The sequence below is a fragment of the Vulpes lagopus genome, chromosome 14, assembly GCF_018345385.1.
Source record: "Vulpes lagopus strain Blue_001 chromosome 14, ASM1834538v1, whole genome shotgun sequence".
NCBI lineage: Eukaryota > Metazoa > Chordata > Mammalia > Carnivora > Canidae > Vulpes > Vulpes lagopus.
Genome location: NC_054837.1, coordinates 31,171,770 through 31,199,455, shown reverse-complemented (window position 1 = coordinate 31,199,455; position 27,686 = coordinate 31,171,770). Strand labels below are relative to the sequence as shown.

The 27,686-nt window shown below is 60.1% G+C and overlaps 2 protein-coding genes across 24 annotated transcripts in view; one reads left to right on the top strand and one right to left on the bottom strand.

Moving 5' to 3' along the window:
• The window catches only part of NCOR2 (nuclear receptor corepressor 2), a 210,850-nt gene extending 206,373 nt beyond the window's left edge, over positions 1-4,477 (top strand). For 16 of the 21 annotated variants that reach the window (XM_041729398.1, XM_041729399.1, XM_041729400.1 and 13 more), the window contains 3 exons: positions 1,287-1,508; positions 2,534-2,713; positions 3,324-4,477. In XM_041729398.1, the coding sequence (XP_041585332.1) occupies positions 1,287-1,508; positions 2,534-2,713; positions 3,324-3,505 (584 nt within the window). In that variant the 3' untranslated portion in view covers positions 3,506-4,477. The remainder of the gene's footprint in view (positions 1-1,286; positions 1,509-2,533; positions 2,714-3,323) is intronic. The other 5 variants (XM_041729413.1, XM_041729419.1, XM_041729418.1 and 2 more) reach the window with 2 other exon arrangements.
• A 6,489-nt stretch (positions 4,478-10,966) lies between these two features.
• RFLNA (refilin A) lies at positions 10,967-26,535 on the bottom strand. Of its 3 annotated transcripts, XM_041729505.1 has the most exons (4): positions 26,133-26,270; positions 15,819-15,998; positions 14,317-14,426; positions 10,967-12,330 (listed from the first exon to the last, which is right to left on the bottom strand). In XM_041729505.1, the coding sequence occupies exons 3-4, from the start codon at positions 14,388-14,390 to the stop codon at positions 12,000-12,002; spliced, it is 405 nt and encodes a 134-aa protein (XP_041585439.1). In that variant the 5' UTR covers positions 14,391-14,426; positions 15,819-15,998; positions 26,133-26,270; the 3' UTR covers positions 10,967-11,999. The 3 variants fall into 3 exon arrangements, with proteins under 3 accessions (XP_041585439.1, XP_041585437.1, XP_041585438.1); XM_041729503.1 differs by lacking the exon at positions 15,819-15,998 and having other exon boundaries at positions 26,133-26,535; XM_041729504.1 differs by lacking the exon at positions 26,133-26,270 and having other exon boundaries at positions 15,819-19,754.
• Positions 26,536-27,686: the final 1,151 nt, after the last annotated feature.

The following is a 27,686-nucleotide window of genomic DNA, read 5'->3' as shown; positions in this document are numbered from 1 at the left end:
ATGTGCCTGAGACACAGCTAAAAAGGTAGAGAATGTGTCCCAGGCTGTGACCAAGTTTGGAGCTAAAAGGAAGAAAGGAAAAACAAAATGCAGGGAGCAAACGGTTACTGCCCAGAAATGTGATCCTCAAAGCCACTGAGAAGCCATCAGTGTAGTTCATAGACGAGCCGGGGGCAGAAAGACCCACTTGCCAGCTGCCTGGTATTCATGCACTTCGCCAGAGTGGAAGTTTTAAAATCCTTGCAGATGTTGCCCAAGGACGGCAGGCAGAGGGGACTTGAGCTTCGTTGGCCAAAGTCTGGTTTAGCAAAAATGCTGAGAAGAGAGCCCCCAAGGTTTGTGAAAGTCCCCAGAATGATCCACAAGAAAATGAGAAAGGGACAGAACACCTGGTGAATGACAAAGGCTGAGTTCACGTGGCTACATAGTGGGTGTCTGCAGGGTCTGTTGGGGACCAGTCTGTTGATTCGACCACTTTGTGACGAGATCGCCGGGCTGAGGGTGGTCATGCAAGCGTCTCTAGCTCTGCCCTGTCCCCCTGCACGCACCGTAACTGCATGGCTACGACCCCCACCTCACCTCACCGTCCGTCTCTGCACCTCTCTCTCTTAGTGGCTCCCGGGTGGGGAGAGGCGGGGGAGGAGAGTTAGGCTCAGCTTGGGGGGCAGGTGGTGGGGGTGTGCTGAGGGTCCCAGACCTCGTGGGGGTCACCTTCCCTTTCAGAGTCTCTTCCTCAGCCCCTGCCAGCCCCAGGGGACCCAGGGTGGACCCACACACACACCCAGTCCCAAGCTCTGGCTTGACCTGGTTTCCCAGGTGTATCTCCCCAGAGTATCCTTCTGATTCCCACCCCCTGACACACACACACACACACACACACACACACACACACACACACCCCTTCCCCGATTCCATCTCAAGGCCCCTTGGAATTTTAGAAGAGAAGCAGCCCCAGCTGGGATTCGTGGGGCCAGCGGGGCTTCTGATACCCCAGAGGGCAGAGTGGGAGAGACTGGGGGGTGGTCACCTTGCCTCCCAACCCCCTAACCCCCAGGGCCCAAGTCTACCCCATCAACACGCTGCAGGAAAATGGGGGGGGGGGGGGACTAGGGAAATGAAGAAACATGTTGCTTTGCCAAAATGTGTTCACTGTGTATTCTCTCTTCTCCTCTCTCTCCCTTCTCTCTGCTTCTCTCTCCCTCCGTCTGTTGTCCCTCCGGCCCTTCCTGGCCCCCGTGTGTGTGTGTATGTGTGTGTGTATGTGTGTGTGTGTGTCTCTCTCCCAGGCCTTATGACCTGCAGAAGCCAGGCGGTGCAGGAGCATGCCAGCACCAACATGGGGCTGGAGGCCATTATTAGAAAGGCGCTCATGGGTAAATATGATCAGTGGGAGGAGCCCCCGCTCAGCGCCAATGCTTTTAACCCTCTGAATGCCAGTGCCAGCCTGCCCGCTGCTATACCCATAACCGCTGCTGACGGACGGAGCGAACACGCACTCACCTCGCCAGGTCTGCAGGCCTCCCCTGCCTCGGCCCTCCAGCCCCACCCGCCCCGCCTGTCCCCATCCCAGTGTCCGTAATCTTGTGCCTCCGCGGTCCTCTGACCAGCCCCCTCCAGCTTTGGAGCTTGTGACTTTATTTTTGTGCCTGTTTGACGTGGTTCTGGAGTTGGCTAATCCCCATCTGGGCGGGCACGGCCCCAGCCCCCACCCATCCCCCCTTCCCACTAGGTCCAAAGGAGCTGCTGCTTTTCTAAAAACACTCACTGCTGTCCGAGCCCTGCCCTGCCTTCCTCCCCTGCTGGACACAGGTCCCTGGGATGCCTGCGTCCGGGCCCATTTTGTGTCTCCTTGGGGGAAATCAGGCTAGAGCAAAGGGCCCACCTCTGTGTGGGTCAGGGTGACCCCTGGGCTCGTGGCAGCCTGGCTCGTGACAGCCAGGCCTGTGGGCTGGACATCGACTGGGGCCACCTGTGTGTGACCCTGGGTGACTTGGGATCTGATGGTGAGGAGACCACTGTCTGTGTGCCAGGCCCAAACTCAGAGGAGTCAGGGAAGCCAGAGGAGCCAGCTCTCTCTCTGTACCCCTGCATGTCTGAGCAAGGGCCGAGCAGGGAGACCTAGGACCCATTTGTCCAACCTGGACAGTTTGGTCCCAGGAAGAGTTTCTGGACTTAGTGGGGGCCCAGGCCTGGCCCCAGGGGTCCCAGCTTCTCTGCAAAGGGCCTATAACCTTCCCAGCCCCAGCACAGTCCTGGGGCAATGGTCCGGGTCAAGCCAGAGGCCTAAGGCTTCGTGCCCCGGGTGGCAGGTGGGCCTCAGGGCAGCCTGAGTGGCTTTTGAAAGTAGTTCATCCTCCCTAGTTCACTCCCCTAGTAGAAACCCACCTCCAGAATCAGGCCCAGGGCTGGGTCTGTCCATCAGGTTGACGCGTCCTGCCCCTCCTGGGGGCCTCCCCACCACCACCGCCCCTACTCCCACATGAGTGCCATCTCCACAATCTGACATCACCCTTTTCCATGTGTCCCCTCACAGGTGGTGGTGGAAAGGCCAAAGTCTCTGGCAGACCCAGCAGCCGAAAAGCCAAGTCCCCAGCCCCGGGCCTGGCATCTGGGGACCGGCCGCCCTCCGTGTCCTCGGTACACTCGGAGGGGGACTGCAACCGCCGGACCCCACTCACCAACCGCGTGTGGGAGGACCGGCCTTCATCGGCAGGTGCGCATCGGGGAGCGGTGGGTGCGTGGGCCTGCTGGCTGCCCACAGGCAGGGGGCCTGGGTCATCAGGGGTGCCTGAGCACCTACTGTGTGCAGAGTGTGTGCTCTGACCTCTTTTATGAGACCTGAGGCCCAGGTAGGGAGAGGGGGTGTGTTGCATGCTGTCCAGGGAGGTTGGCCTCTGGCCCTGACCGGAGAAGAGGGAAGGTTCAGGGAGCGAGGAGGGAGCCGATACCACAGGCTTTGCGGGTCATGGAGCCAAAGTTTGCTTCGTGAGCATGAGGAGCCCCTGGAAGGTTGTAAATGGGGAAGTGCTTGATCTGATGTAGGTTCGAGAGAGCCCTTGGCTGTAGAACAGACCCAAGGAGCAAGGGCAGGAACTGCAGAGAGGCCGCTGCTGGTCTAAGTGACAGGTGGCCAGGGCATAACGATGGGGCGGAGGTGGCATTGGTGAGGAGACACTTGTGGTTTTGAGAAACCTCGCAGGAGTTAAGAGGTGTTGGGACAGTGGCCAGACATGGGAAGCTGAGATGAGGTGAGGTGGGCGGGTGGGTCTGGAGTGCCCAGCCCATGGGGGCCTCCTGATGGTCTCTCCTGGTCTTTCTGGCAGGTTCCACACCATTTCCTTACAACCCCCTGATCATGCGGCTCCAGGCTGGTGTCATGGCCTCCCCACCCCCACCTGGCCTCCCTGCAGGCAGCGGGCCCCTTGCCGGCCCCCACCATGCCTGGGACGAGGAGCCCAAGCCGCTGCTCTGCTCTCAGTACGAGACGCTCTCCGACAGCGAGTGACTGTCAGTACGGGGTGGGGGGCGGCACCGGGACCCAGCGAGTGGCCAGAACAGCGGGGCAAGGAGTGGGGCAGCCGCCGACTTCCCCCACTGAGGAAGGAGCCCCTGAGTCTGCCTGCGCGCCCGTCCGTCCGTCCAGAGCTGGCATCCTTGCCTGTCTAAAGCCTTAACTACGACTCCCGCCCCGGGCTGGTCCTGTGCAGTGACCTTACTCAGGGGATGTTTACCTGGTGCTCGGGAGGGGAGGGGCCAGGGAGGGGGCGCGGTGGTGTGTGGTGGCCACACGCACGCAGCCGGGGCGGCCAGGGACCCAAAGCAGGATGACCACGCACCTCCCACGCCACTGCCTCCCCCCTTATCACATTTGGAACCAAAGTCTAAACTGAGCTAGCAGCCCCCGCACCCTCCCTTGTCCCCATTCCGCTTCTCGCTCTGGACAGACGGACACGGGCCCTGTTCAGCCCCCCACGCTCTTGTCCCGGGCTCCACGGACTGCCCCAGTCAACGAGACTGCCGGAAACCCAGTTGGGCCAGACGGGCGGGCGAAAGGGTGCGGTCTGGGGCGAGCGGACGCTCCGAGGAACTGGACTATCTGTCTCACACAGCGTCGCCGCAGCGGTGGGAAGGAAAGGCAGGTGTAAATGATGTATTGGTTTACAGGGTATATTTTTGATACCTTCAATGAATTAATTCAGATGTTTTACGCAAGGAAGGACTTTACCCAGTATTATTGCTGCTGTGCTTTCGATCTCTGCTTATCGTTCAAGAGGCGTGTGCAGGCCGCCAGGCAGTGAGCCCATCGGCCACAGGCCTGGGGGGCGGGGCTGCGGCTCGTGAGCACCCTGCGCCCTCCCTCCTTCCCTTCCTTGGGCAGAATAAACTTGATGGGTATTCTGTGACCGCCACCTGCGCACGGCGGTGGCGTTCTGTCATTTACACACATTGTTCTCATTAAAAAGCGAATTATACTCAAGTGACAAAGGTGTCTTCTCTAGCTTGGACAGGGCGGCCAGCGGGCGGGCACCTGGAGTTTCAGGGGACAGCAGGAGCATAACCTGGAGGGGCAAGGAAATCCCCCCGAACGAAATGCCCCCGACATGTTCCCTCTGCCGTTGAGTTATTTCTGCCCAGGGTCGGAGAGTCACCGTGAGGGCATCCCACAGTCACACCCATGGTTAGGGTGTTAGACATTCCTCCCTGGGAAGGGACGGTACCAAGTATGCACACCAGTGTGTGCACCCTGTGTGTGTGTAGGGGTATCGTGTCCTCACGCCCCTGGGGGGAGGGCTCCCCGCTCTCACACCCATGGAGAGAGCATCACGCTTACGGTGAGGATGTTCAGGTTCACCACCATCGATCCGTAATCGTTAAATACTTTTAATTTCATTGGTGCCAACATCGTATTAAGAATCGGACCCCTTGCTGTCACCACCTTCTTCAAACACGAGACAGAAGAGACAGCAGTCCTCACCAGCTTGTGTCTTGAAATAGCCACCAAGTTGCTTCTTGCAGTTTTAGTGTGACACATCCCCAAAACGTGTCTGCTCTTCACCTCCCGTGTTCCTTATGAGCAGAGCCTGGGTTTCAGACGGGCTGCCATTTTCGGCCTTGGGCAGATGCGGTGTCTGTCTGCCACGGGCACTGGCAGTGTCCCTGTCACCCCTCACCTGCTCCTTCCCCCTACGTACACCTCATCGGCACCCCTGGCCTCTGCTGCGTCCTCCAGACTCGCCCGGTCCTGGCTCACAGGTGCCAGTCTCAGCCCCCACTGCCCGGCTGGGTGGGTGTGATTGAGGAAGGACATTCGGAAATCCTTGCTGCCCACTGCCCCATCTGCATGCCTGTGTGTGCAGGTACCCACCGTCTGCCCACCCAGAGGGAGGAGCACCTCCCCCTAGTCTGGCCTGGCCTAAGTGCCCCCCTGCAGCCGAGAGTCAAGTAGCCACCTGTCAGCCACCCCTGTGTTGCTGGTCTGAATTCAGAAAAACTCCACCCCAGCAGAGCCAAGGCCAGCCCTGCTCTGTGGGGTGAGCAGCCACCGACTTGTGTCCCTCTCAGGTTCTGTGTGCCGAATGAGACTAGGCCACAGCCCCTCAACTGCCTAACGTGCAGACAGACAGCAGACAGCTAGGACATGCACACCATGGGAAGGCCTCTGGCTGCCGTGCCTAGTCCTGGATCTGCTCTTGGGGGCGGCCCTGGGTCTCCAGGACCCTGAAACCCTTGGGAGTTTTGAGGACTTTGGAAGGGGGGCCCTGTGCCCCTCATAGGGGTCAGGAGCTAGAGATGAAGCTTGTAAGGTCTTCTAAGCAGGGCAGGTTCTCTTTCTGCTCATCACGCCGAGCCTGGATGTCATGGTCCTGGAATATGCCCTGTCCCTGCCTCTTGGCCTCTCAGCCCAGTGGGTGCTGGCCCCTTGGTCCACCCGGGGAGGGACCCAGGCTGTCCCAGCCCGTTTGCAAACAGGTGTGTCTGGCCAAGGGGATAGTGTTTATTCAGTTCGGAACCAGTCTTGCAAGGCTCCAGTGAGGAGTCGCCAGCAAGGGTGGCTGCAGGCCCAGGGCACCCCTGGCCCTCACCAGACGTCAGACCCCAGCCTTACCCTCAGCACTATAGAGACACCTTGGGATTTGGGCAGGCATAGAGAGAACCAGGATCCACTGGAGGCAGAAATTGCCATCCCCTCCCCAGCCTCCAGTCTGGTGCTACCTAGCTTCCCGGGGTAGCCAGCACCCCACCTCCCCACTGCTGAGGGTGTGTATCCGGGAGGCCCCAGGAATGGGGCAGAAGACAGGTCTAAGTCCAGGTAACTGCCCAACCTCCCTGGCACTCTGTGTCACCCTAAGTTTCTCCTGCAGGCCTGTGCCATGAGGCAAGATGAGCAGAGGCCTGGAGCTTGGCCTAGTGATAATGTTCTGTGTAGCCTTGGGGACATTGTGAGTGCCTTCCCCCAGTGGCAGTGGGCCTTGTGCTCCTCCATCTACAGCATCTGGCCGGGCATCTGGACTGTATGTACTATTGAGGCCGGCAGGCAGGTGGCAGTGTCGGGCCAGCAAAGGGTCTTGTCCTGGCTGGGACCTGCCTGGTCAGCATATAGGTCAGCCCCATCTGGAGCCCGGGACAGGTCCGCTTGTGTTGACCACGCCAGCCACCAGGATTTGGCCACACATGCTGGTGCCACCCAGAATCCCTTGGCCCCTCCCTAAGCTGCAGTCAGACCAGAGTGATGGGGGTGGGGCACAAGTCTCAGTCCACACGGTCATCTCTGCCAGCCTCTGACCCCATGGCCTCAGAGCTGACACTATCTAGCACTTCTGTCTCCTGTGAGGGCTGGTGGCCCTGACCCAACACAGAGGTGTTTGCAGGGTATAGGGAGAGCTCATGGCCTCCTGTCACCTGGGGAGGGCCCACTCTGTCTTCCAAGCCCAACCAACCAGTCCTCAACCCCCCAAGAACTCATTAGACTCCCATATTGTTTGGTTTTCTCACTACTCCATCTTTATTTTATTTTTAAAAAGATTTTATTTATTCATGAGAGGCAGAGACACAGGCAGAGGGAGACCGGCTCCCTTTCGGGAGCCCAATGATGGACTCGATCCCAGCACCCGGGGATCACGACGTACGCTCAACCGCTGAGCCACCCAGGGGTCCTCACTGCTCCATCTTTAAAACAGAGGCCTGTGCTGTTCCCCTGACCTTCATCTCCCTGGAAAACTCCTACACACACTTCAAAACCCAGCTGGATCAGTGCCTCTTCTAAGAACTGCTACCTCTCCATCTTCTCTCTCCTCTGGGTCTCCAGTAACGCACCGCAGGCTCCCCATGTCCCGAACCGGGCAGAGCCCCTCAAGGCAGAGCTCTTGTTTTCCCCTTCTGCCCTGTTGTTGACTGAGCTCCCCGGGCGACTGTTAAGCTGAACAGACTCTGTAAGAAGCAGATCTAATAGGAAACCAGATGTGATTTGTAAGGTGAAGGACAGTTGTTGACAAATGTCCACATGTCTTAGGACATTGGGAGGTTGGTTAAATGCACATTCCTGCGCCCCGCCTAGAGAACGTGGAAGTGAATAGGTAGGTCTAGGATGCGGCCTGAGAACCTGTGTTCTTGACAAACAGATCAGGTGTTTCTGCTGGGGTGGGCTGCCAGCCGTCACCGTGGTGGCGGGGGTGGGTGTCCAAGGTCGGAGCTGGACCTCCGCCTGGAGCCTGGCTTCTCCCCTCTGCCCGGCCTGCAGGCCTCCGCTCAGGGCACACGTAGAAGGAGGCCCAGCCTACAGAGCTGCTGCCCGCAGGGAAGGCAGGAACAGACCAGTCCCCGAGGCACCGGGCTTGGCTCAGGAAAGCCCTCCTGGGGCTGGATGACACAGACACTGACAACTGGAGCAGTCAGGGTGGCTTCCTGGAGGTGGTGGTTCTTGGAGGAGTAGGGGGATGGGCTGAATGGAGGGAGCCTGCCTGGGCAAAGGCTGGGAGGTGAGACCCAGTGGGACATTTGGGAGACAAGGGAGGCCACATGTGAGTCAGTGGGGGCCCAGGAGTTTCTGAGAGAGAATGAGCCCAACAAGGTGATTTGCTGCTTTTCTGAAATTGGGGTGACGTTAGCTTGCAAGCATCTTGGATGGATTGAGAGAGAGAGAAGCCTCCGAGACCAGTGGGGGCCAGGATGGGGTTCACAGGGCAGAGGAGAGCAGGATGGAGCCCCCTGGCCGGGAGCGGGTGAGGGCAGGGAGCAGGAGCAGGCATCCTCACCAGCCGCTGAATGGCTGTGTGACCCTGACGCCGTCACGTGCACCCTCTGTGCCTCAGTGTCCTCCTCTGTAAGGGAGATGATGCTATCTGTGGTTCTCTTGCAGAGACACCGCGCACTCCCTGGGCGGGAGTCAGGGCAACCCGGCAAGGAGCAGACCAAAAGGGTTGGATAGAAAATGAAAGGAGGAAAAACTGCAGGCGGGCTGGCAGCGGGGACTCTCGTTTGCATGTCTGGGGAGTAAAGGGACTGCCAGCAGCTGGGGCGGAGGGGGCGGCCCTGACCATCTTGTCCTTGAGGCCGAGGAGGGTCATCCTGGGGGGGGATTTTTGGGAGGGGAGGATTCTCCAGGAAACCTGAGGGCTTGGCAGCCATGTGACAGGTCCTCCCTTCTCACCTCCGGAGGTGGGCAGGTCCTGCTCCCTCCTTAGGATTTCTCACCTGCGACCTCCCAGGGTCACGGTGAAGATGAAAGAAGATGAACGTGCCAAAGCTGACCTGAGGCCTTGAGGGCTTGCTGGCTGTCACGTCACATCACTCCTACTCGGGGAGGCACAGGACCCTGTTGAGTCCCAAGGATGGGGGATGCCTGTTTAGGGGGGCTGCTGAGTTTGATTCAAGGCTTATGTTTGGGCCCAGAGGCAGCCCTCCGTCGAGGTTTCTGCCCCGCCCCCAGGGAGGCTCTGGCCAGCGGGGATCAGCAGCAACTGTTCCCACCCCCCACAGTGGGGGGGAGGCGGGGGCCATAGGCGTATGTGTCCCCCTGGCAGACGCTTTGAGATGTGAAGTGACCTGCTCTTTTTCCTGCCACCAGCCCACCCCCAGTGTCATCTCCTGCTCCCTGGGGGACTTCAGGAGTGACCTCTGCCCCCTGGGGGCTTGCCCAGCACATCTAGATCTACGGTGTGTGGGTGTGTGGGTGTGTGGAGAACAGGGAAGGGTAGAGGGGCCTCCGCGGGGTGCAGCCTGAGCCCCGGCAGCAGGGGGCACTGGGCTCCAGTCTCTATTGTGGGGGGCGGGGTGGTGGAAATGCCAAGGATCTAGGCAAAACCGGCACCTCCTTCTACCTGGCCTCTGGGTCCTCTGGGTGCCCAGGAAACCCGAGGTACACTTGGGGGCCTTCCAGGGAGGTGTTCTTGTTTCCCACTTTGTCCATCTCCCAGGCTGGCCTCTCTGAGCCCCCTGTGTAGACAGGGAGCAGTCCGGGACTCCCGTGTCCATAGTGAAGGCAAAAGCTATCGACAGGGTCAAAACGACTTCTGCAAACACCAAGTGCAAGATGCCGGCTTGCTCTGCTCTCCGCGCCGGCGCACCGCCTGTCCTCCACGGCACCCAGGATGGAGGTGGCGCTGGGAAAGGTAACGAGGGGGCACGATCCCGGTGCCCCAAGAGCAAGGACTCATGCTAGGGGTCCCTGGCAGTGGCTGGAAACCTGCACACCTTGCAAGTTCCTTCTTGAAGGGTGACCCCAAGGGTACCTCCAAGGTTGCTGGATTCATTGGCACCCTAACTGCACGTCAGGAGGCCCAGCCCCTTCTTCCTTCAAGTGGCAAGAGATCAAGGTTGTGGTTGAAATGGAGCCCATGCAGTCGGATTTATCAGGTACAAAGTGACCCCTAGCGTGCATGTCTGCACAGAATCCCATGTCTAAACGGGCTGAGTTCTCAGGGTCCCCAAGGCTGTGTTTGAGTCCTGCTGGTCCACACAGCCAGCAGAGGCCTCAGGAGTCTTCCTCACAGTGACGTCGGAAGCCTGTCCTTGGCCCTCCTGGTTTTCACCCCCGGCCCCACCTTGCAGACACCTTCCACCACCAAGGCAGGTAGCCAAATGGGTAAGATCTCGCCCTGCCTCCCAGTAGCTGTGTGATTGGGCACAGGACTTACTTAACCTCTCTGTGCCTTCCTCCTCTGTGAAATGGAGATTCAGTAGTGCCCATCTCAGCAGGTAAGGCTGAACAGAGTCAAGCCACCAGGGATGTTTAATAAAACCTCGGGAGCGTGCTGGGCACTGCACGAGTCAGCTGGCACAGCTTTACCACGACTGTGCTCTTACACATGGCCAGGCTCAGGCTCCAGCATCAGGAGGCCACAATTGACCCTGCCCATTGTACTCGTGACCCACCCCCTCCAAGGAGGGACCTGTCGCCTGCAAAGCCTCTTATGTCAAAAGACACCCCCACCTGCTCTGCCCACCAACTCCAGAGCCCCAGAGGGGCAAGCTCCAGTCTGAGTTTCCAATTCCCAGAGGACATTGTCTTGTTGCTGCCGGGACCCCAGCAGCCCCTCCAAAGATGTGGACAAGATGGAGAGAAGTTATAACATGGGTGGGGACCACCTTCTTTGCAGAGACAGCTGGGGCCCTCCTCCAGGGACCAGGGGAGTGGGGAGTATTGGTGCAGGGGGCTGGGATGCTGAGCGCAAAGCATCTGGACACCAAAAATGCAGATCCCCAGGCCCATCTCAGAACCACCCCAGACCCAAGTCCTATGGTGGGACCTGGGTCTCTGCATGTATTCACCAGCTCTTTGGGTGAAGCCTTGCCCACTTTGGGTACAGGGTTCCCAGCCTCACCACCCACCTGGGGCTGAAGGAGGCAGGGTTCCCCAAAGTTAAGCCTGAGCTGGTAGGAAAGGGGGCAGCCACAGAGTACAGGGCCTCTGCCCCACCCCCGGCCCCAGGGGATCTGAGGGGCTCAGAAACACAGAAGAGGGAGCCTCTTCAGGTTTGCACATTTTATTAAGATAATATCAGTCAAGTTCTTAAGTTATTTCTTTGTTAATCAGACTGGAGAGAACATGCACCATCTGTCAGATATATAAAAATATATCAGGCACTTTGCCTCTCTTTCGTGTGAGCTGTGAGCTGCTTCTCTCATCCCCGCGTGGGGCTGAAGCCCCCGAGAGCCTTTCTGCCCCCGTCGTGGGGGGTGAGCAGGTCAGGGGGCCCCTCGGCGGCCACGCTGGGGGCTCCTGGGGCGCCAGTCTGGGCAGCACTGCCCCATGGCCCCAGCCCCTGGCGCGTCCTGGCATCACACGCAAGGCGAGCCCTGCAGCCCTTGGGGCTGTGCGTGTGGCATCACCATGGGCAGGAGCCCCCATGGTGTCTCTTTAAGCCGACGACTGAGCCTGGACCCTCACACAGGTGACTGGTGGCCATTCTGGAAGCTTCGACGCCTCCCCTCGGCACCTGGTGCAAAGGCTCTGGCATGAGAGTCCTGTTTCTGAGGGGGTCTTGGGGACAGAGGTTAGTGGGACGCCAGGGGGTCGAAGCTCCAGATGCAGAGCTCAAAGGCCTCAATTTCGGCGGGCTGTGCCCTCAATCCTCTGCAGGATGCGGGCGGCGCCGCGCACGAGGACGGCTTGGGTCTTCGCTGGCACTAGCCCTGCTTCCACCCCGGGCCCCGCCAACCCCGCCTCGGCAGCCAGCAGAGGTGGCTCAGCCTGGGCCTCCATCAGAGCACCACGAGGGCCCGCTCCGGAGACCCTCCTCCCGGGAGGCGGGGCTGTCTGGTGGCACCCCGCGTCCCTCACACTCGCCTGGGAGCCTGGGAGCCACGGACCACGGACGGGGATGTGGCCTTCCCTCTGCGGGTGCCCTGGGCCGCCGCCTGCCGCAGCTCCAGGGGGCCCCACCCGCGCCGCCCCTCCCGTCCATGTGCCCATGAGGCAGGGGTGTCTACAGAGCGGCCACAGGGGCCAGGCCTCCCCCTGACCCCAGAGTCCGGCCTTGGGCCCCCTGCCCGGGCCAAGGTCAGAGCAGCGCCGCGGGCCCCAGGAGGCGGGGGTGCTGGCACAGCTGGAGCTGCACGCTGGAGGTGAACCGGCGGCTGGGTCGGCCCAGGCTGCAGCGCAGGGTGGTCCGGAAGGTGCTCCTGGCGTGCTTGGGGAAGATGATGGTGGTGCTGCGGAAGCGCAGGGCCCGGGGCCGCGGCTCCAGGGTCAGCTGGCTGCAGTAGCTGCGCCACGAGCAGTTGGGCGCCGCCACGATCGTCTCGCTGTAGGCCGTGACCGTGGGCACCGGCACGTAGAAGACATTGTCCTGGAAGTGCTTCTCCGAGGTGTACCTGACCTCCGAGTTGCAGCTGGGGAGGCGGGGGAGGAGGCGGGCTGAGCCCAGGATGAGGGGGGCCGCCGATGCCCTCCCGCACCTCCTCCTGCCCCTCCGCCCCACCCACCGGAATGGCCTGGGCTCTTCGGAACGTCAGGATCAAAGGGCAGAGGAAGCATGTCACTAAAGAGGTGGGAAAGCTCAGTGCAGCACGTGACCCCGGCTGGATCCCAGGTCAGCTAAACATAGGCCACAAAGGGACATCTGGGGACAATGGATGAAATCTGTGCCATGTGGATATGGGTGGCGGTGTCACTAGGTGAGAGGATGTCCCTGCTCTTTAGGAAGGGCGCTGGAGTATTGGGGGCAAAGGGTCAGGATGCCACCAACTGCCTCCCCAGTGGTTCAGAAAAGTTTCATTTACAAAGAGAGCATGCAGGTGTTCAAGCAAACAGGAGAAAACCATAAAGAAGAGTGAATCTATTTAACGGGTACTCGAGGGTTCCTTGCACTCTCCCTGCCACTTTTCTGCAAGTTTGAAATTATATCAAAATAAGTTTTTCTCAGGATGCCTGGGTGGCTCAGTGGTTAAGCGTCTGCCTTCGGCTCAGGGTGTGATCCTGGAGTCCGGGGATCAAGTACTACGTCGGGCTCCCTGCAGGGAGCCTGCTTCTCCCTCTGCCTGTGTCTCTGCCTCTTTCTCTCTCTCTCTCTCTCTCTCTCTCTCTCTCTCTCTCTCTCTCTCTCTCTCTCTCACTCTCTGTGTCTCTCATGAATAAATGAGAGACACAGAGAGCGAGAGAGGCAGAGACAAGCAGAGGGAGAAGCAGGCTCCATGCAGGGAGCCCAATGCGGGACTCGATCCCGGGACTCCAGGACCATGCCCTGGGCCAAAGGCAGGTGCTAAACAGCTGAGCCACCCAGGGATCCCCAAATAAAATCTTTAAAAAGAAAAAGTTACTTTCCAAAAAAGTAGCTTCAGCTAGATGCGTGACCCCTGTACCAGTAAGCAACTGCTCTGCTTCCAGAACTCCAGAAAACCAAACTGCAAGCAAAAGCTCCGGGGTGGGGCAGTGGAGATTGTACTTGCCTCGTTCCCCAACGTATCCCCAACGATCAGTTCCTGAAGGCGATCAGAGGCCCCAAGAGTCAAGGCAGTGCTCATCCACCCATGTGGGGGCGGCTCATAATCTTAGTTCATGTTTAGATAATACAGGCTCTTTGGGAAATGCAAATGGTCAAGTAGAGCCACCTGTCCCCTTGGGGCCACATCCAGCGCTGGAGGGGCAGGAGGCAGTGGGTCTCCCTGGCTGGCCCAGGTGGATGCAGACAAATCCATCCCGAGCATCCTGTGGCTATGTGGGCAAGACCCGTGGCCCCTGGGCTCCACCTTCTGGAATACTGATCCCCAGAAGCCCTTCCAGGAGGGCAAACCAATGCAGAAAGTCTCCTGGTGGTGTCACCCTAACTCAGAAGTCCAGATGCACTTAAGATGCCCTATAGGTGAGAACGCCCCTAAGACAGATGTGGTCGAGGACTCCTCAGGAGGCAAAGGAGACACTACAATCCCAGGAACACCCAGCAAATCTCACGTGACACCTGCCAAACCCTGAGCAGAAAAGGGGGCCCCCAGCTACCTGTGAGGTTCAGTCTGGATACTGAGAAGTCTGGCAGGACTGGAGGAAGGAGGGAGCTACATTAGCTGTGGGAGTGTTGATCACTGTGCAAACTCTGGAAGATTGGATTAAAATAAAAGCTGCCAGATCTGGGGAGAAGGGAAGTGGGGCAAGGGCCCGATGCCAACCTGGAGATGAGAGACAGAGAAGATCCCCTTGGGTCAGAGTCTCTTAGCATCAGTTCATCTCTGGCCAAGACACAGCCTTGCCTCCTCAGGGAGCAGCACCCAGAGGGCTGCCTAGAGTGGGGGGAGCCTGCTGGGCCCAGAGCCTGGCCCCCCTCCCCACTGGGGAGTCGGGACCAGTGCCTGCCACACCCCTCCCCGCCCAGCGGCCCCACTCACCGGATCTCGTGCATGGGCTCTGGGTGCACCTCGATGCCCTCCCCGAAGAACACAGGCAGCATCCGGGGCCTCATCTCAAGCGCTGGGGAATTCAGGGGGAGGGCACGGGGCTGTAGGGAGAGCCACAGACATGGGGTTATGCAGCCCTTTGGCACCGTGGCCCCAGCTCTCCACTGGGCACAAGGGCGCCCTGCATCCTTCCAGCCCTGGCTTGGCCCCTGGGAGCCTGCTCTACAGGGTCCATCAGGAAGCCCACCCCTGGGGCACCTGGATGACTCAGTGGTTGAGTGTCTGCCTTCCGCCCAGGGCGTGATCCTGGAGACCCGGGATCGAGTCCCACGTCAGGCTCCCTGCATGGAGTCTGCTTCCCTCTCTGCCTGTGTCTCTGCCTCTCTCTCTGTGTGTCTCTCATGAATAAATAAAATCTTAAAAAAAAAAAAAAAGCCCACCCCAGCACACCCACCTGGGCCCTGGGCTCCCCACCCACCAGCCTGACCCCGGTTCCCAGACACCTCAATGCGAGGATGTGGTGATGGCCTCTCCCTGCCACCCCCAGCCACAGCACACCCAGGAGCCCAGCTCAGAGCCCCGGGGACCCTCTCAGGGAAGCCCCGACTCAAGGGCCCCCGAGCTGCCCCTGTGCTGACGCGGGTGGTTGGGAGCCCTACAAGAGGCTGAACTGTGTCATCTTCACTCCTGACCCTGCCTAGTGCAGTGCCAGGCTGAGGGCCACCACCCAGGTGTCTGTGACACACCTGCCGGGAGGAGCGAAGGTCCCCCAGGAAGAGGACCAGGAGCCACCCCCTCGGAGACCAGCCAGGGCACCACCACAACCTCACCCCGCGGCTCTCCCCATCCCTCCAGTGGGAATCGTTCAGGGCCGGCTGCGAGCGGGGCCCTGAGCTGGGGCCTGCACACGTCTGCCAACCCGCCCTCAGCGCCTCCTCCTGCGTCACTTCGTGTGGTCAGCGAGGCTCATGACCGCCAGCCTGTCAGCCGCGAGCTCCAGCTCTGCCTTCCACTCGTGTGGGGGGAACCATGCTTCCCAGCCCTGCTGTGGACGACAGGCCTGTGGCGAGTACCTGTGACGCATGTCACCCCTGGGCCCTGAGTTTCACACTAGGGTGAGGTCCCCCATTGTTAACCTTTCCTCCCAGTGTGACGTGCAGAATGACAGCCGCTTTGCCAGCCCGAGACCCTCAGTTCCTCTGAAAGGCAGACTGTCCAGGTCTCGACATCACGGTCAGCCCGTGATGGGCGTGGAGTGAGAGCCAGCAAGAAACCTCTGCCATCTGTCTGACACCACTGCCGTCTGGGGATGTTTGTTAAGCAGCGTTACCCGGCCGGTGTAGCAGTCGTCCCCCGCCAGGCCACTCACCGGCCTGCCTCCCCTGTAACTCCATGTGCCCACACCAAGTCCTGAACGAGCTCAGGGGATGTGGATGTAGGTCTTTCATTGAATTCATTTACTGAACCCGTCTGTGCTCTACCGGGATCCATACCGTGGTTGCCACAGTGAGCGAGAAGATGGCCTCCTTGCTCCTGCAGACCTTGCTGCCCGAATCCTCCACTAGTCTTCAAATGATCCCTTAAGCAGACTAAAGTTCCAACCGTGGTGAGGGCTGTAATCACTGGGCGGGTTGGAGGGGGGATTGACCATCAGGAAATCCAGGAGGGCTTCCCTGTGGAAGTGACACTTGAGATGTGATCTTTAGGGTGGAGTCAACTCTGGCCCCACCGGTCATGGGGCCTGCACTTTCATGTGTCCTGGAATGCCACCCAATCAGGGATCCCTCAGTCCAACAGCACTGTGACACCAGCACACCCACCTCCCCTGCTCCGCCTGCTGCGACCCACCAGGCCACAGGGGACAGATGAAGCCAAGCCCCAGATGCCCCTCAGTCACTGCCCATCCACAGCTCCCACTGTGTCCACCTGCCACCTACTCTCTGAGTGTGCTTCATCTTTGGAACCTATTCCTCTTCCTTTTTACTTCAAATACCTGTCCCAGCCCCACCCTAGACAGATGAAGGCCTGGGGTTGCCTGTAAAGCACGTGCATACATCCTGCCACTAAGAGGGAGCTTTCCCCGCCTCTCCTAAAATCCGCATGCCCTGGGGACACTGGTCTGGGGTTGCCCTGCCCAGCCCGGTAGTCACTAGCTGCAAGGGGTGACTGCAATTTAACCTGATTACAATTAAACAAATGACAAATTCCACTCCTCAGCCACCCCGGCTGCCACTTGGAGTGCCCAGCAGCCACACGAAGTCGTGGTTCTTGTATTGCTCAGTGCACATCCAGAACATTCCCACTCTCGCACGAAGTCCTCTTGGACAACACTGTCCTAGGGGATATTCATTTTACCCTAATACGCAAGAGCAGGGGCTCCGCCTGCAGGCCAGCCCCCACCCCCAGACGGGACAAGACCAGGTCCTGCCTGGTTACTGACTTGAGATTTCCTGCACCTGCCCCTCCCCAGGCCCAGGTCCTGCCGGGGCCTCACCTGGAGGAGGATAAATCGCAGCAGCCGGTGCTTTCCGGGCTCTAACTGCACCAGGCACTGCTCCGGGCACTCCCTCCATGCGTTCATCATCCGACCGCAGGGCGGCTGCTATGAGCTCGCCCATTTTATAGATGCTGAAACAGGGGCCCAGCGTGACCAAGTACCTCACCTGAGGCCACACGGCCGGGAAGGAGCGGAACTGGGATTCGAACCCTGGGTCTGGCCCCAGAGTCCATGCCCTCACTCCCGAGCCGTCTCTCGCGTGTGTGGGACCGGCACCTGCCCTGTCGCAGCACTCAGGGCTGCCATGCCCTCGCACCCAGGATCCCGGCACCTCCCCTCGGGCCTCTGCAGGCGCATCCCTCACCCCCTCGGCCACACCCCTGTCGCCTCTGTGCCTCCATTTGTGCTGCTTCCTGCTCCAGGAACATCCTTCTGGTTCCTTCTCATCTGCTCCAAAGTGACTCAACTCAGGCACCCTCTCCTGCCTCCCGCCGCCCTCTGCGGGGTCCCTGGGCTCCCACCTGCTGCCTTGATTGCTGTGACCCCTTTGTGTGCCTGTCACCATCCAGACGGAGAGCTCCATAAGGATCGAGACTGAGGGCCTACCCCAGGGCCTACTGTTGAGAGGTGAGGCGCAAATGTGCGGAGAAGCCCCCACTGCCTCATCAGCTCCAGGGCCATGCCCACGCCTGTCTGGTGTCAGCTACGGACAGGATCACCCACAGCCCCTCCCCAGCCGGTCACAGTGTCCCCAGAACAAGAGCCAAGGGCCACAGGGAGAAAGGATGCGAAGCTTGGCAAAGGAGGAGGTCCCCCGAAGCCCCCAGTAGCTGTCCTTAAGGCTATCACAGAGGTCCTTATCCGAGGGATGTAGGGGTCAGGTTCGGATTGAAGATGCCTTACGAATGGGAAAGGCCACAAGCTGAGGGATGCAGGTGGCCTCTAGAAGGTGAAAGAGACAAGGGACGATTCTCCCCTCAACCTTCCAGAAAGGCATACAGCCTTGCCGAAACCCTTGATCGGAGCCCGTAAGACCCCTTCAGACTTCTGACTTTTGGAACCGTAAGATAACAAATTTTTGGTGGTCTGTCTCCACGGCAGTAGGAAGCCACACACCACACAGGTCGGGGTAGACAACTCCTCTCTCTGGCCTGCAGCCTCCACGTCCCTGAAGTGGGTGATGGGTCACAGTGACACCTAAACGAGTCAAAGCCTGCGAATGTGTGGGCCAGTGCCTGACACAAAGTAAGCGCTGTACAAAAACCGGCTTGTGTCACAAATCCTCCTTTTACATCAAGATCTGGGGTGGGGGAGTCCTCCCTGGACAGCAGCATAACCCACACCCTTGTGAGCTCTGAGACGACACTACCTCTACCTTCCAGAAGCAAGCACACCTATTCCAGGAGACTGGATTTAAAGGGGTAGAGGGACTGTGACAAGACTGAAGCACTTCGGGCCTCCTCCATGGCTCTTCTGGTTATGCCAACTGGCCCCAGCCACAAAGCTGCATGACTTAATATTTGTAAAAATAATTCTCTCTCCCCAAAGGCATTACCTAAAGAGTGGCATTTCCCCCAAAGGTGTGCAAGTGTTTGCTGAGCACCTACTATGTGCCAGACCCTGGGTGGGATGAGGCACGGTGCCTCCGGGGACACCTCCTGTCCAGGGAGGCATGACATTGGCTATAGGAGAAAACGGAATGACGCAGGCATGTGAGGGGATGTGAACGTGGGTGCTAAGTTATCTGGAGATGTTTCTTCTGTCCAGATCGATGGAACAGCTGGCGAGAAAGAGGAGAAGCCTGATGCTGGTTTTAATCACCCCACTCTCCCCTCCTCCCGAAAGAATAACTTCCAAGCTAAGGAGCAGGGAGGACGTCTCCGAGGGGCAGAGCCTTCCGTGCTGTTGCAGAGCTGAGCAGTGCTATCCCCCTGGGGTCGACCCAGGATAAAGAAACTGCCAGACCTTCTGGAACCTCCCTGAGTGCCCCGCGAGAGCAGCCCCATTCCGGCCGGATCTCACTCCCTGACTGGCTGCCAAGAGAGGAGACAAGACTCACTTCACAGGCTGGGCTGGGGAGCCGGAGCTCTGGGCACTGCTTTCCAAAGGGCCCAGTGGAAAAACGTCTAAAATCTACCCAAACTGGAAGTGCTGCAAAAGAGATATGAGAAGCCAGCGAAAACCCAGACACAGGCTGGCATCCAGAGGGCCTGGGTGGCGAGACAGCTCCGGAAGTCCCCACAAGGCGCAAGGACAGCCCTCGGGGCTCCAGGGACAGGCGCAGGAGGAAGACAGTGGCGGCCGCGCAGCGCTTGGCCTCCCCGGCAGCCACCGGCCCGTCCGGAAGCTCCAAGCGGAGCCCTTCTGGACGCAGAGTTATTTTAACACCAAAATGGCAGTGCCAGCCCCATGGAACCCGGCCAGCCTGGAGAGTGGGCAAGGAAAGCGCCTCTCACAGCCAAGAAAGCACACCGCTGGCCCTGGAAGGAGGACTTGCCAACCTCCTGGAACAGACACTCCTCCAGGACTGGGTGGCTCTCTGATGGGAGTCACCAGGCCGGGGGGAATGGGGCTCGCTCACCCAGGGGGCCACCGCCACTACTCCTGCTCCACCAGCCACGGGCCTTCCCGGAGCAAAGAGAGCCCCCAGACAGCCCACCGCCCTTCCCCACCCTCCCCCAGTCGTTCCCCCAGATGCCCGGACTCCTGTTCCATCCCAACGAGGACCCGTGACAGCTGCTCAGCTACCTGTTCACTGTGCCGTTAGGGAGGCCCACCCCACAGGGCTGGCCAGTGACCCAGGGGGTCCGGATCCCCTCGCAGCAGGGGCAGAAGAGGAATGCCTAAGTCCCAGGCACAGACCAGCTGAGACCACCAGGCCCCTTGGATGCTGCCCTCTGTACCCGGGTGGATGCACACAGCTGGCCCAGCCTCCAGCCCCAGCTCCCAGCTGGGAGGGCCCTGTAGTATCTGGGGGAGCAGGCCGGCGGGGGGAGGGGGGCAGGGCGGGCCTCAGAAGGCGCACCTGCCTCTGCCAGTGATTCATGTGCCTCCCCAGGAGCTGCCAGGGCGAGGATAAATACTTGCCGGCTGGCAGTGCAAACACACGGTGCTCTGGAGCAGCCCCCTCCTGGCTGCGGTACAGGGCACGGCCCATGGGACGGCAAAGAAAGATAACCGTTCAGTCGGGAGAGCTCCGTGCCATTGGGTGACAGCCCAATCTGCTCAGGGGTCCCCACCTGGCTTCCAGGGACACGCAGGGACAGCCCAGCAGTGTCCATGACCAACTCGGGGGGACACACGGCTGTGAGCTCTGGGTTCTGTCGGGGAACAAGAAGCCCCATCGATGGAGGGTGTGTGACAGGAGGAGGGGTCCAGAGCCCCTGCTGCTCCTGGAGAGAGGAAGCCGATTAGGGACACCCCCACTGACACAGGGGAGAGGTGTCCTCCCCAAAGCCACACAGAACCTTTGCAATGGCTAGAATGGCCGTTTCTCTGGGTTACTGACCTCAGCGGCCAGCGATGGCTCCTGTTTTTTTGTTTTGTTTTGTTTTGTTTTGTTTTTTTGCTATCCGAATTAAACGTGATCATCTTCGGTGTGCATTTGGGATTTGTTGACCGTGACCTTCACCCACGAGGAGAGCGATCCAAGGAGGAGACATTCAAGTGTTGCCATTCTTATGATAGGGCCTTGGGCCATGTGACAAATCCCAGGGCAATGGGGAGGGTGTTCCTTAGGCTCGTTGCCCTCCTCTGACATGGCACCACAGTGGAGGTGAATGAGCCTGGCTAGGGAAGCCCAGGAGACCCCAACATGGAGTGGGCCCTTCCCAGAGGGCCACAAAGTATCATGGGCCCAGCACAGACCCCATAGGCCTGGGGTCTGACACCCAAGGCACCAAAACTAAGAAAACACAAACATCAGATCGGAGGCAGGGCTCAAGGACCAGCCTGACCCACACCAGCAGGACAGTGGGAGGCAGGTTGGCCTGTGACCACCACCGAGGAGGCAATTGGCAAGCATACCCTATTTGGAAATAGGGTCTTTGCAAATGTGAGGTCCTGCTGGATGAGGCTGGGCCCCAAATCCTGTTCCTCGTACTCGAGGAAGCTATAGGACACACTCAGGAGACACAGCGCATGAGGACAGGCCAGAGATTGGACACCAAGGACTGCCGGCCACCATCAGTAGCTGGAAACGACACGCGGGAGGGATCCTCCTCCAGAGCCTCTGCAGGGAGCGCAGCCCTGGCTCCAGGATAGGAGGAGTGTCTGTCGTCTTTGGCCTCCCCAGTTGTGACCCGGCTGTACAGTCCCAGGGAGCTACTGTGGGCACCTGCGAGGCCTGCCTGCCTGCAAAAGCCGATTTCTGAAGCAAGGTGGCACCTGCTTACTCCCACATCTCCAGAGCACCTGGAAGGGTGTGGGCCTATTTGTCCTCTTGCCACACGGGAGCTACAGCCAGAGCTTCTCACACAGGTGAGCCCACCATGGGAACGTGGGGCTCTGCAGACCCTGCTGGAGGCCAAGGCGTCCAGGGCTAAGCAGATGAGAGTGAAGGGAGGCGCCCTTCCTCCCTGTCCTCCTCCCAACCGGCCTTTCTGCAAGTGGACTCCTCCCACCTTGCCTGACACACCTGGCTCCCTTCCCCGTGAGCTTGCTCAGACACCTTCACCAGTCAGAGATGAGCTTGCAAGGGGGCCAGGGGACCGAACTCTCCATCTGTCCATTCATCCATCCAACTGCCCATTTCTCTATCCACCTGTCTGTCCATCCATCCATGTGTCCATCCATCCATTTGCCCATTCACATATCTATCCTTCTGTCCATCTGACCATCCATCCTTCATCCTTCCCAAGCCCAGACACTAACTCCCGAAATCTCGGCCTCCCTCCATTATCCTTGGTATTACCATCACAGTCCAGAAACAGAAAAGAGAAAATCCAGGACTCCTGGTGGGGTCGGGCGAGCAGTGACAGCCAAGCTCCTAGGAGGTGGCTGTGACTATGGGTGTTCTCAAAGAGCTGGGTGGCCCCAGGAAATTTCCCTGGACGGGGCACAGACCTCTCACTCCCGACCACTGGTCCTACCTACGCCTGGCCCACAGGGCTCCTCCCAGGATCTGGGTCCAGGGAACTGGCACCTCATCCTTAGGGAAATTCTCAGGTGTGCCCCTCAGAAGTCCATTCAGCACATCAACAGTCCTGGGAGACCTCATGGGGTGATGGGAGTGAGCACGACAGAGCCCGGCTGCCAGCTCTGATGGAGCCCGGGGCAACAGAACCCCATCTCCACATCTGTGTGATGACAGTCCAGACCGTCACCCCCTACCTCCAATACCTAGTGGGCTGTGTCCCTCGTCTGCGACAGACTCCACATCTGTCCACATTCCATCCACCCCACGGGTGGCTGTTCTCTCAAATGTGCACCCAGAGAGCACGGTCTGAGACCCCAAATGCTGTTCGTGGGCTCCCCGAGGACATAGCTCCTGCACTGCCCATGTTAATGGGAGGGGTGCGTGGTCTCTGCTGGTGGCTCCCAGCCAGCCTGTCCCTCTCCCCACAGCGTCCCTCGATCCCCACAGCTAGGCCTGGCAGGCCAGGGAGGTGGGAGCGAGGACATGGGTGTCTGCTCAACCTCAAGCCAGTGGTCCAGGCCCCAGGAGCTTGTGATATGGCATGTGTCTTGCTCACAATGTGCCTCCCCTGGGCTGGTTCAAGCACTTGTGGGATGACTGCAGCTGACAAGTGAGCCCTCCTGAGCCTTGGCTGTCCCTCTGTCCTGCAGGAGAGCAGGGCACCTGGGTGGGCGAGCCCCGCACAGATCCCATGCCTCAGGGCATCTTGCTCAGTCAAGTCTGATTTGAGTCTCTAATTTAAGGGGTTGTAGAGGTTCAGGATGCTTTTTGAAAGAAAAAAATAAAACAGTCACAAGGACCAAATGGAATTTTACTTTCTGGCCTCAGCTTGGCCCACAAGTCTCTGCTCTGGCCTCTGCTACCTCCTCACTGCTCCTCAAACACTCCTACCTTGCTCCCACCTCAGGACCTTTGCACTTGCCATCCATCCCCTTGGACTGGCACACACCTCAGCCCTATAACCATAAAGCCCACGTCCTCACTTTTTTCTGGTTTCTGATAACCATCATTTCCTTGACCACCCAGGCTAGGCCATCTCACCCCTATCCAGTCTTGTGTATTTTTTTTTTTAATTTTTATTTATTTATGAGAGAGAGGGAGAGAGAGAGAGAGAGAGAGGCAGAGACAGGCAGAGGGAGAAGCAGGCTCCATGCACCAGGAGCCCGATGTGGGATTTGATCCCGGGTCTCCAGGATCGTGCCCTGGGCCAAAGGCAGGCTCCAAACCGCTGCGTCACCCAGGGATCCCCCAGTCTTGTGTCTTAAGCCACCTGGTATTATGTCCCATTTAATCTGGTGACTGTGTCTCTCCCACTAGAACAGCTTTCCATGAGGGCAGGGACTGTGCATGTCTTGTTCAGCACCATGTCACCCACAGTCCAAAACAGTGCACAACATACTGTCGGCGCTCAGTTAAGTGTGGGTGCAGTGAAGGAGTGAGCCCTACATCTTCATTTGATTTGGGAATCACCAGGAACGCTTCTCTCTTTGCTCCAAAGAGTGAGCAAGGAAATCCCACGGTCTAGGCGGGGTGGGGAGGCGCATTCACACCCAGCCTGGCCCGGGTGCCTCCGCTGGCCTGGGTGGGAGCGGTCTCGCAGCCAGCCAGACACCCAGCGTCAATGGGGCATTGTGCAGACGGTGGTGAGCCCAGCCTGTGGAAACAAAGCGAGGGCTGGGGAATGGGATGGGCCTCTTTGATGAAATGAAGCGTGAGCAAATTGAACATTCATGTCCAGCATCATAAGCAGAGTGACAAGTCCCCAAGCCTTCACCAGCTAGGGATTGGGAATGGCACTTGCCGCTCATGCCCTGGCTCGGGCATGTGTCCCCAACTTCTGCTGGGGACACGGCACCGGGCACCAAGTGTCAGAAAACCCCGTGCAGAACAGGCTGACACCCAGGCCTGTACGGTATGGCACATGACACCAAGGGGATGCCAGAGGAAACCGGGCCCCACTTGCCACCAGCCCCTGCTTGGGCATTTGAAACCATCAGCTCCAAGACATGGGACAGGTTTCTGTCCCCGTCCCCAGAGATGCGCAAGATGGGCAGTGGATGACCTGCCCACGTCTACACCTGGAAGCATCCTCAGTGAGTCAGGAGCGAGCGGGGTGCTGTTGTTAAACACCAGATTAGTGACTTTGCGGGAAGTGTGCCAGGAGGGTGAGTGCCCTGTGGGTTAGGGGGTAGGGCCCCAGCTGCAGGGTGGGGGGAGCCGGGGGGCCACTGAGAAGATGTTGCCCATGGCAACCATTTCCTAGTTATTAAAAGCGGCATCTCAAAACCCCATAGGTTCACAGGCATTTTGTTTTTTAATTGAAAAAAATAATAATCAACCTGTACAAGGTAGTTAATTAGCTACAGAGTGAAAAGGACGATACTATAAGATTTAAACGTAGAGACTCCAGATCCAAATTCCCTGGGTTCTATCCCAGCAAGTCCACTTACCAACAACTGGGTGACCTTGGGTAAGTCCCTAACCTCTGCGTCCATGTGCCCCTTGGGAAATGGGGCAGTAAGAGCACACTTCACTGGGATACTTTGGAAAGCAGATGGGCCAACGTATGGCAAGGAGTGTTTCTGGCCTGGGGTAAGGGCTCCCTAAATGCCAGAGAGCATTACCTGTGCGGAAACAGCCCTAGGATTTGCCTTCAAGCCAAATTAAAAAGATCAGGGACAGCCTGGTTCCATACCTGGCAACCAGTGAGCAAGGAAGGGAAAAAAACTAAAATCAACCAGAACAGCCAAGTAAGCCAGGCACACCGTTCTTATGGCTGCCCCTGGCTGGCCGGGCTGGCCTGGCTGGCAGAGAAAACTTCCAGAAAACTCTCTTTAAGGAGGACTCTAGGTCATCCAAAAAATAAAGGGGAAGACTGGCTCTCTGTCCCTTTGTCAGTCTTGTCATGGTAGACACCACCGGGTTTGCTCCCCACGTGCGCAGCCCAAATACCCCCACACAGCGGGGCCAAGTCCAAGCCCCCCTGCAGAGAAGCAGGCGCGTTCACATGGCACAATCAAATTCACGGCAAGACAGTGGTTCCCAAATCAGGCTGCGCATCAGAATTATCTGGGCAGGTTTTGAAAATCCTGGCACTCGGGTCATAGTCTATACCTACGAAACGTGGATGTCTGGTGGGAGGTGGGCATCGGTGTCGTGAGAGATGCCAACACCTGGTCAAGTTTGGGAGCATCAGACCAAGGAATGAGGGAGGCGCAAATGAAACTCATGTTGAAAGTCCTCCTTCCTGCTGCGGGGGAGGGGGGGAGGGAGGATTTTCAGCTAGGGGGAGGCATTTTGTGCCCTGGGAGGTGCCAGGTGAGCAAGCATCACAGGGGCCCCAGGAAAGCGGAGATCGGCTGGAGCCATGCCAGCACCCACACTTGGCAGAAAAGTTAAGATGTGCAGGGAGCAGGCAGGACCAGGGAAATGCCCCTGGGACCCTTAGCAACCTCCCAATTTCACCTTGTCCTTTCTCAGGCCGGGCGGTGCTGGATCCCATCCACTCTGCTCCGGCCTGCAGTGCCCCCTGACCCCGACTCTGTCCCACCGCTGCTGGTGCCCACCCAAATCCACCTAAAGGCCCCTTTAGGTCCAACAGGGGAGAAAGCTCTCAGGTCTCCTGCCCTGGGGTTCCAGCAGCCCCCAGGCAAGCCTCTGTTCCACGTCAACGTCCCTCAACATCCAGAGAAGGAAGGGTTACTGTTGGGTTTGGTTTAAAGAAAAAAAAAGTAAAAAAATAAAAAAATAAAGCTTTCGCGCTGGCAGCGCTGGAGCAGTAAACAGGGACCTGGCTCTGGGTGTCTGCAGCCTGCTCGGGGTGCGGGGCCGCCTAGCGCCCGCCGCTCCTCTGGGGACGCGGACCTGCGCCTCCAGCCCCTGCCGGCGCCGGGGAGAGGGCCGGGGCCGGGGCCGGGGCCGGGGCCGGGGCCGGGGCCGGGGCCGGGGTCGGGGTCGGGGTCGGGCCGCGCCGCCTCCGCCTCCGCCTCCGCCTCCGCGCCCCGGTGCCCCCAGCACCACGTCCCCCGGGAGGGCCCGCACCTGTCCCCCTTGCGGTGGGCGGCCGGGGACCGCCGTGGGAGGACCCGCCCGGCCCCTCGCCCCTGCCCCCCGCTCCCCGCCCGTCGCCCCTGCCCCCCGCCCCCGCCCCTGCCCCTCCCCAGGCGCGCTCACCGCTCTGGCCTCGCCGGCTCCGGGGGGCTCCAAGGGGGCGCCGGCGGCCCCCGCGCGGGCGTCGAGGATGCCGGGCGCCGGGGAGTAGAAGGGCGGGCTGGGGCTGGGGCTGGGGGGCAGCCCGGAGTCGGGGCTGTCCAGCAGGCCCTCCCGGCTCTTCTCCCGGAGGCCCTCCTCCATGCCCTGCAGATGCAGGTGGCCCACCATGTCTGGGGGCGCGGGCCCCCGGCTCCTCGGGGGGCTCCTCGGGGGGCTCCTCCACCGCGCTCGGGCCCGGGCCGCACCGCTCGACCCGACCAGCGCGGCGCCCCCAGCCCCGGCGCCCCCCAGCCCCGGCTCCCGGCTCCCGGCTCCCGGCTCCCGGCCGCCGCCGCCGGACCTCGGCTCCGCGCTCCCAGCCCGCCCGCTCCGCACCTTCCCGGCCCGCGCCTCCTTTTCTAGGCGCCTCCCCTCCCTCCCTCCTCCTCCTCCCCTCGTCCCCTCCCTCCTGCTCCCCTCCCTCTCCCCTCCCTCCTCCTCCCCTCGTCCCCTCCCTCCTCCTCCCCTCCCTCTCCCCCCTCCCCTCCCTCCCCCTCCCCTCCCTCTTCCCCCTCCCCTCCGTCCCCCTCCCCCTCCCTCCCCTCGCTCCCTCGTCCTCCCTCCCGCCGTCTCCTCCCTCGTCCCTCTCCCTCCTGCGTCCTCCTCCCCTCGTCCCCTCCTCCTGCTCCTCATCCCCTCCCTCCCCTCCCTCTCTCCCCCCTCCCCTCCCTCTTCCCCGTCCCCTCCCTCCTCCTCCCCTCCCCTTCCCTCGCCCTCCGTCCCTCCCCTCCCTCCCCTCTCCTCCCCTCCCTCCCTCCCCCCTCCCCTCCTCTCCCCCCTCCCCTCCCTCTCCCCCCCTCCCCTCCCTCTTCCCCCCCCTCCCCCTCCCTCGCCCTCCCCTCCCCCTCCCCTCCCCCTCCCCTCCCCTCCCTCCCCCTCCCCTCCCCTCCCTCGCCCTCCCCTCCCTCTCCCTTTTCCCCCCCTCCCCTCCCTCCCCCTCCTCCCCTCTCCTGCGCCCCCCCCATGCCCGCGCGGTGGGCACCCGCCCCAGCCGGCCTCCGCCTGCCTCGCCCCTCCGGCCCCGTGCCCTGGGACCGCTGTCCGGGCGCCCCCTCCCCGTGCACACCCCAGGGCCTGGGGGTCCCCAAGTCACCCCGAGTGCTGGTGGCAAGCGCATTTGATGCGGCCACCCGAGGTTGTCTCCATCTGGAGGAAGTCAGAGCGCAGGAATCTTTAGAAGCCTCCACTTCTAGAGTCCGGAGTCCCGAGTCCCGAGTTCGAGACCCGGTGGAGGAGAAACAAGATGCCTGAAGGCTCCTGGGGGGCGGGGACCTGCCCCTGAGCGGCCTCTTCCCAAGCAGAGGGTCCACCCTTCGTTTAGGTTCTAGACGGCCCATGGCCTGCGCTGGGGACCCGGGTCTGGATGGTCTGATTATCCGGTGACAACCGGGCCTTTGGGGTGGAAAGCACTGGGTGGAAATGGGGCCCGGGCAGCAGGGGAGGTGAGAAACCCTTTCTGGAATCCTGGAGCATCTG

Bases quoted from the DNA above. Each gene is read 5' to 3' on its own strand.
- RFLNA (XM_041729503.1), bottom strand. From the start codon at position 26,339: ATGGTGGGCCACCTGCATCTGCAGGGCATGGAGGAGGGCCTCCGGGAG. The intron at 14,427-26,132 runs GTGAGCGCGCCT...CTCTCCCTACAG, and splicing joins GAGCCGGCGAGGCCAGAGCG to CCCCGTGCCCTCCCCCTGAA. The intron at 12,331-14,316 runs GTGAGTGGGGCC...CCGCCTCCCCAG, and splicing joins GAGCCCATGCACGAGATCCG to CTGCAACTCGGAGGTCAGGT.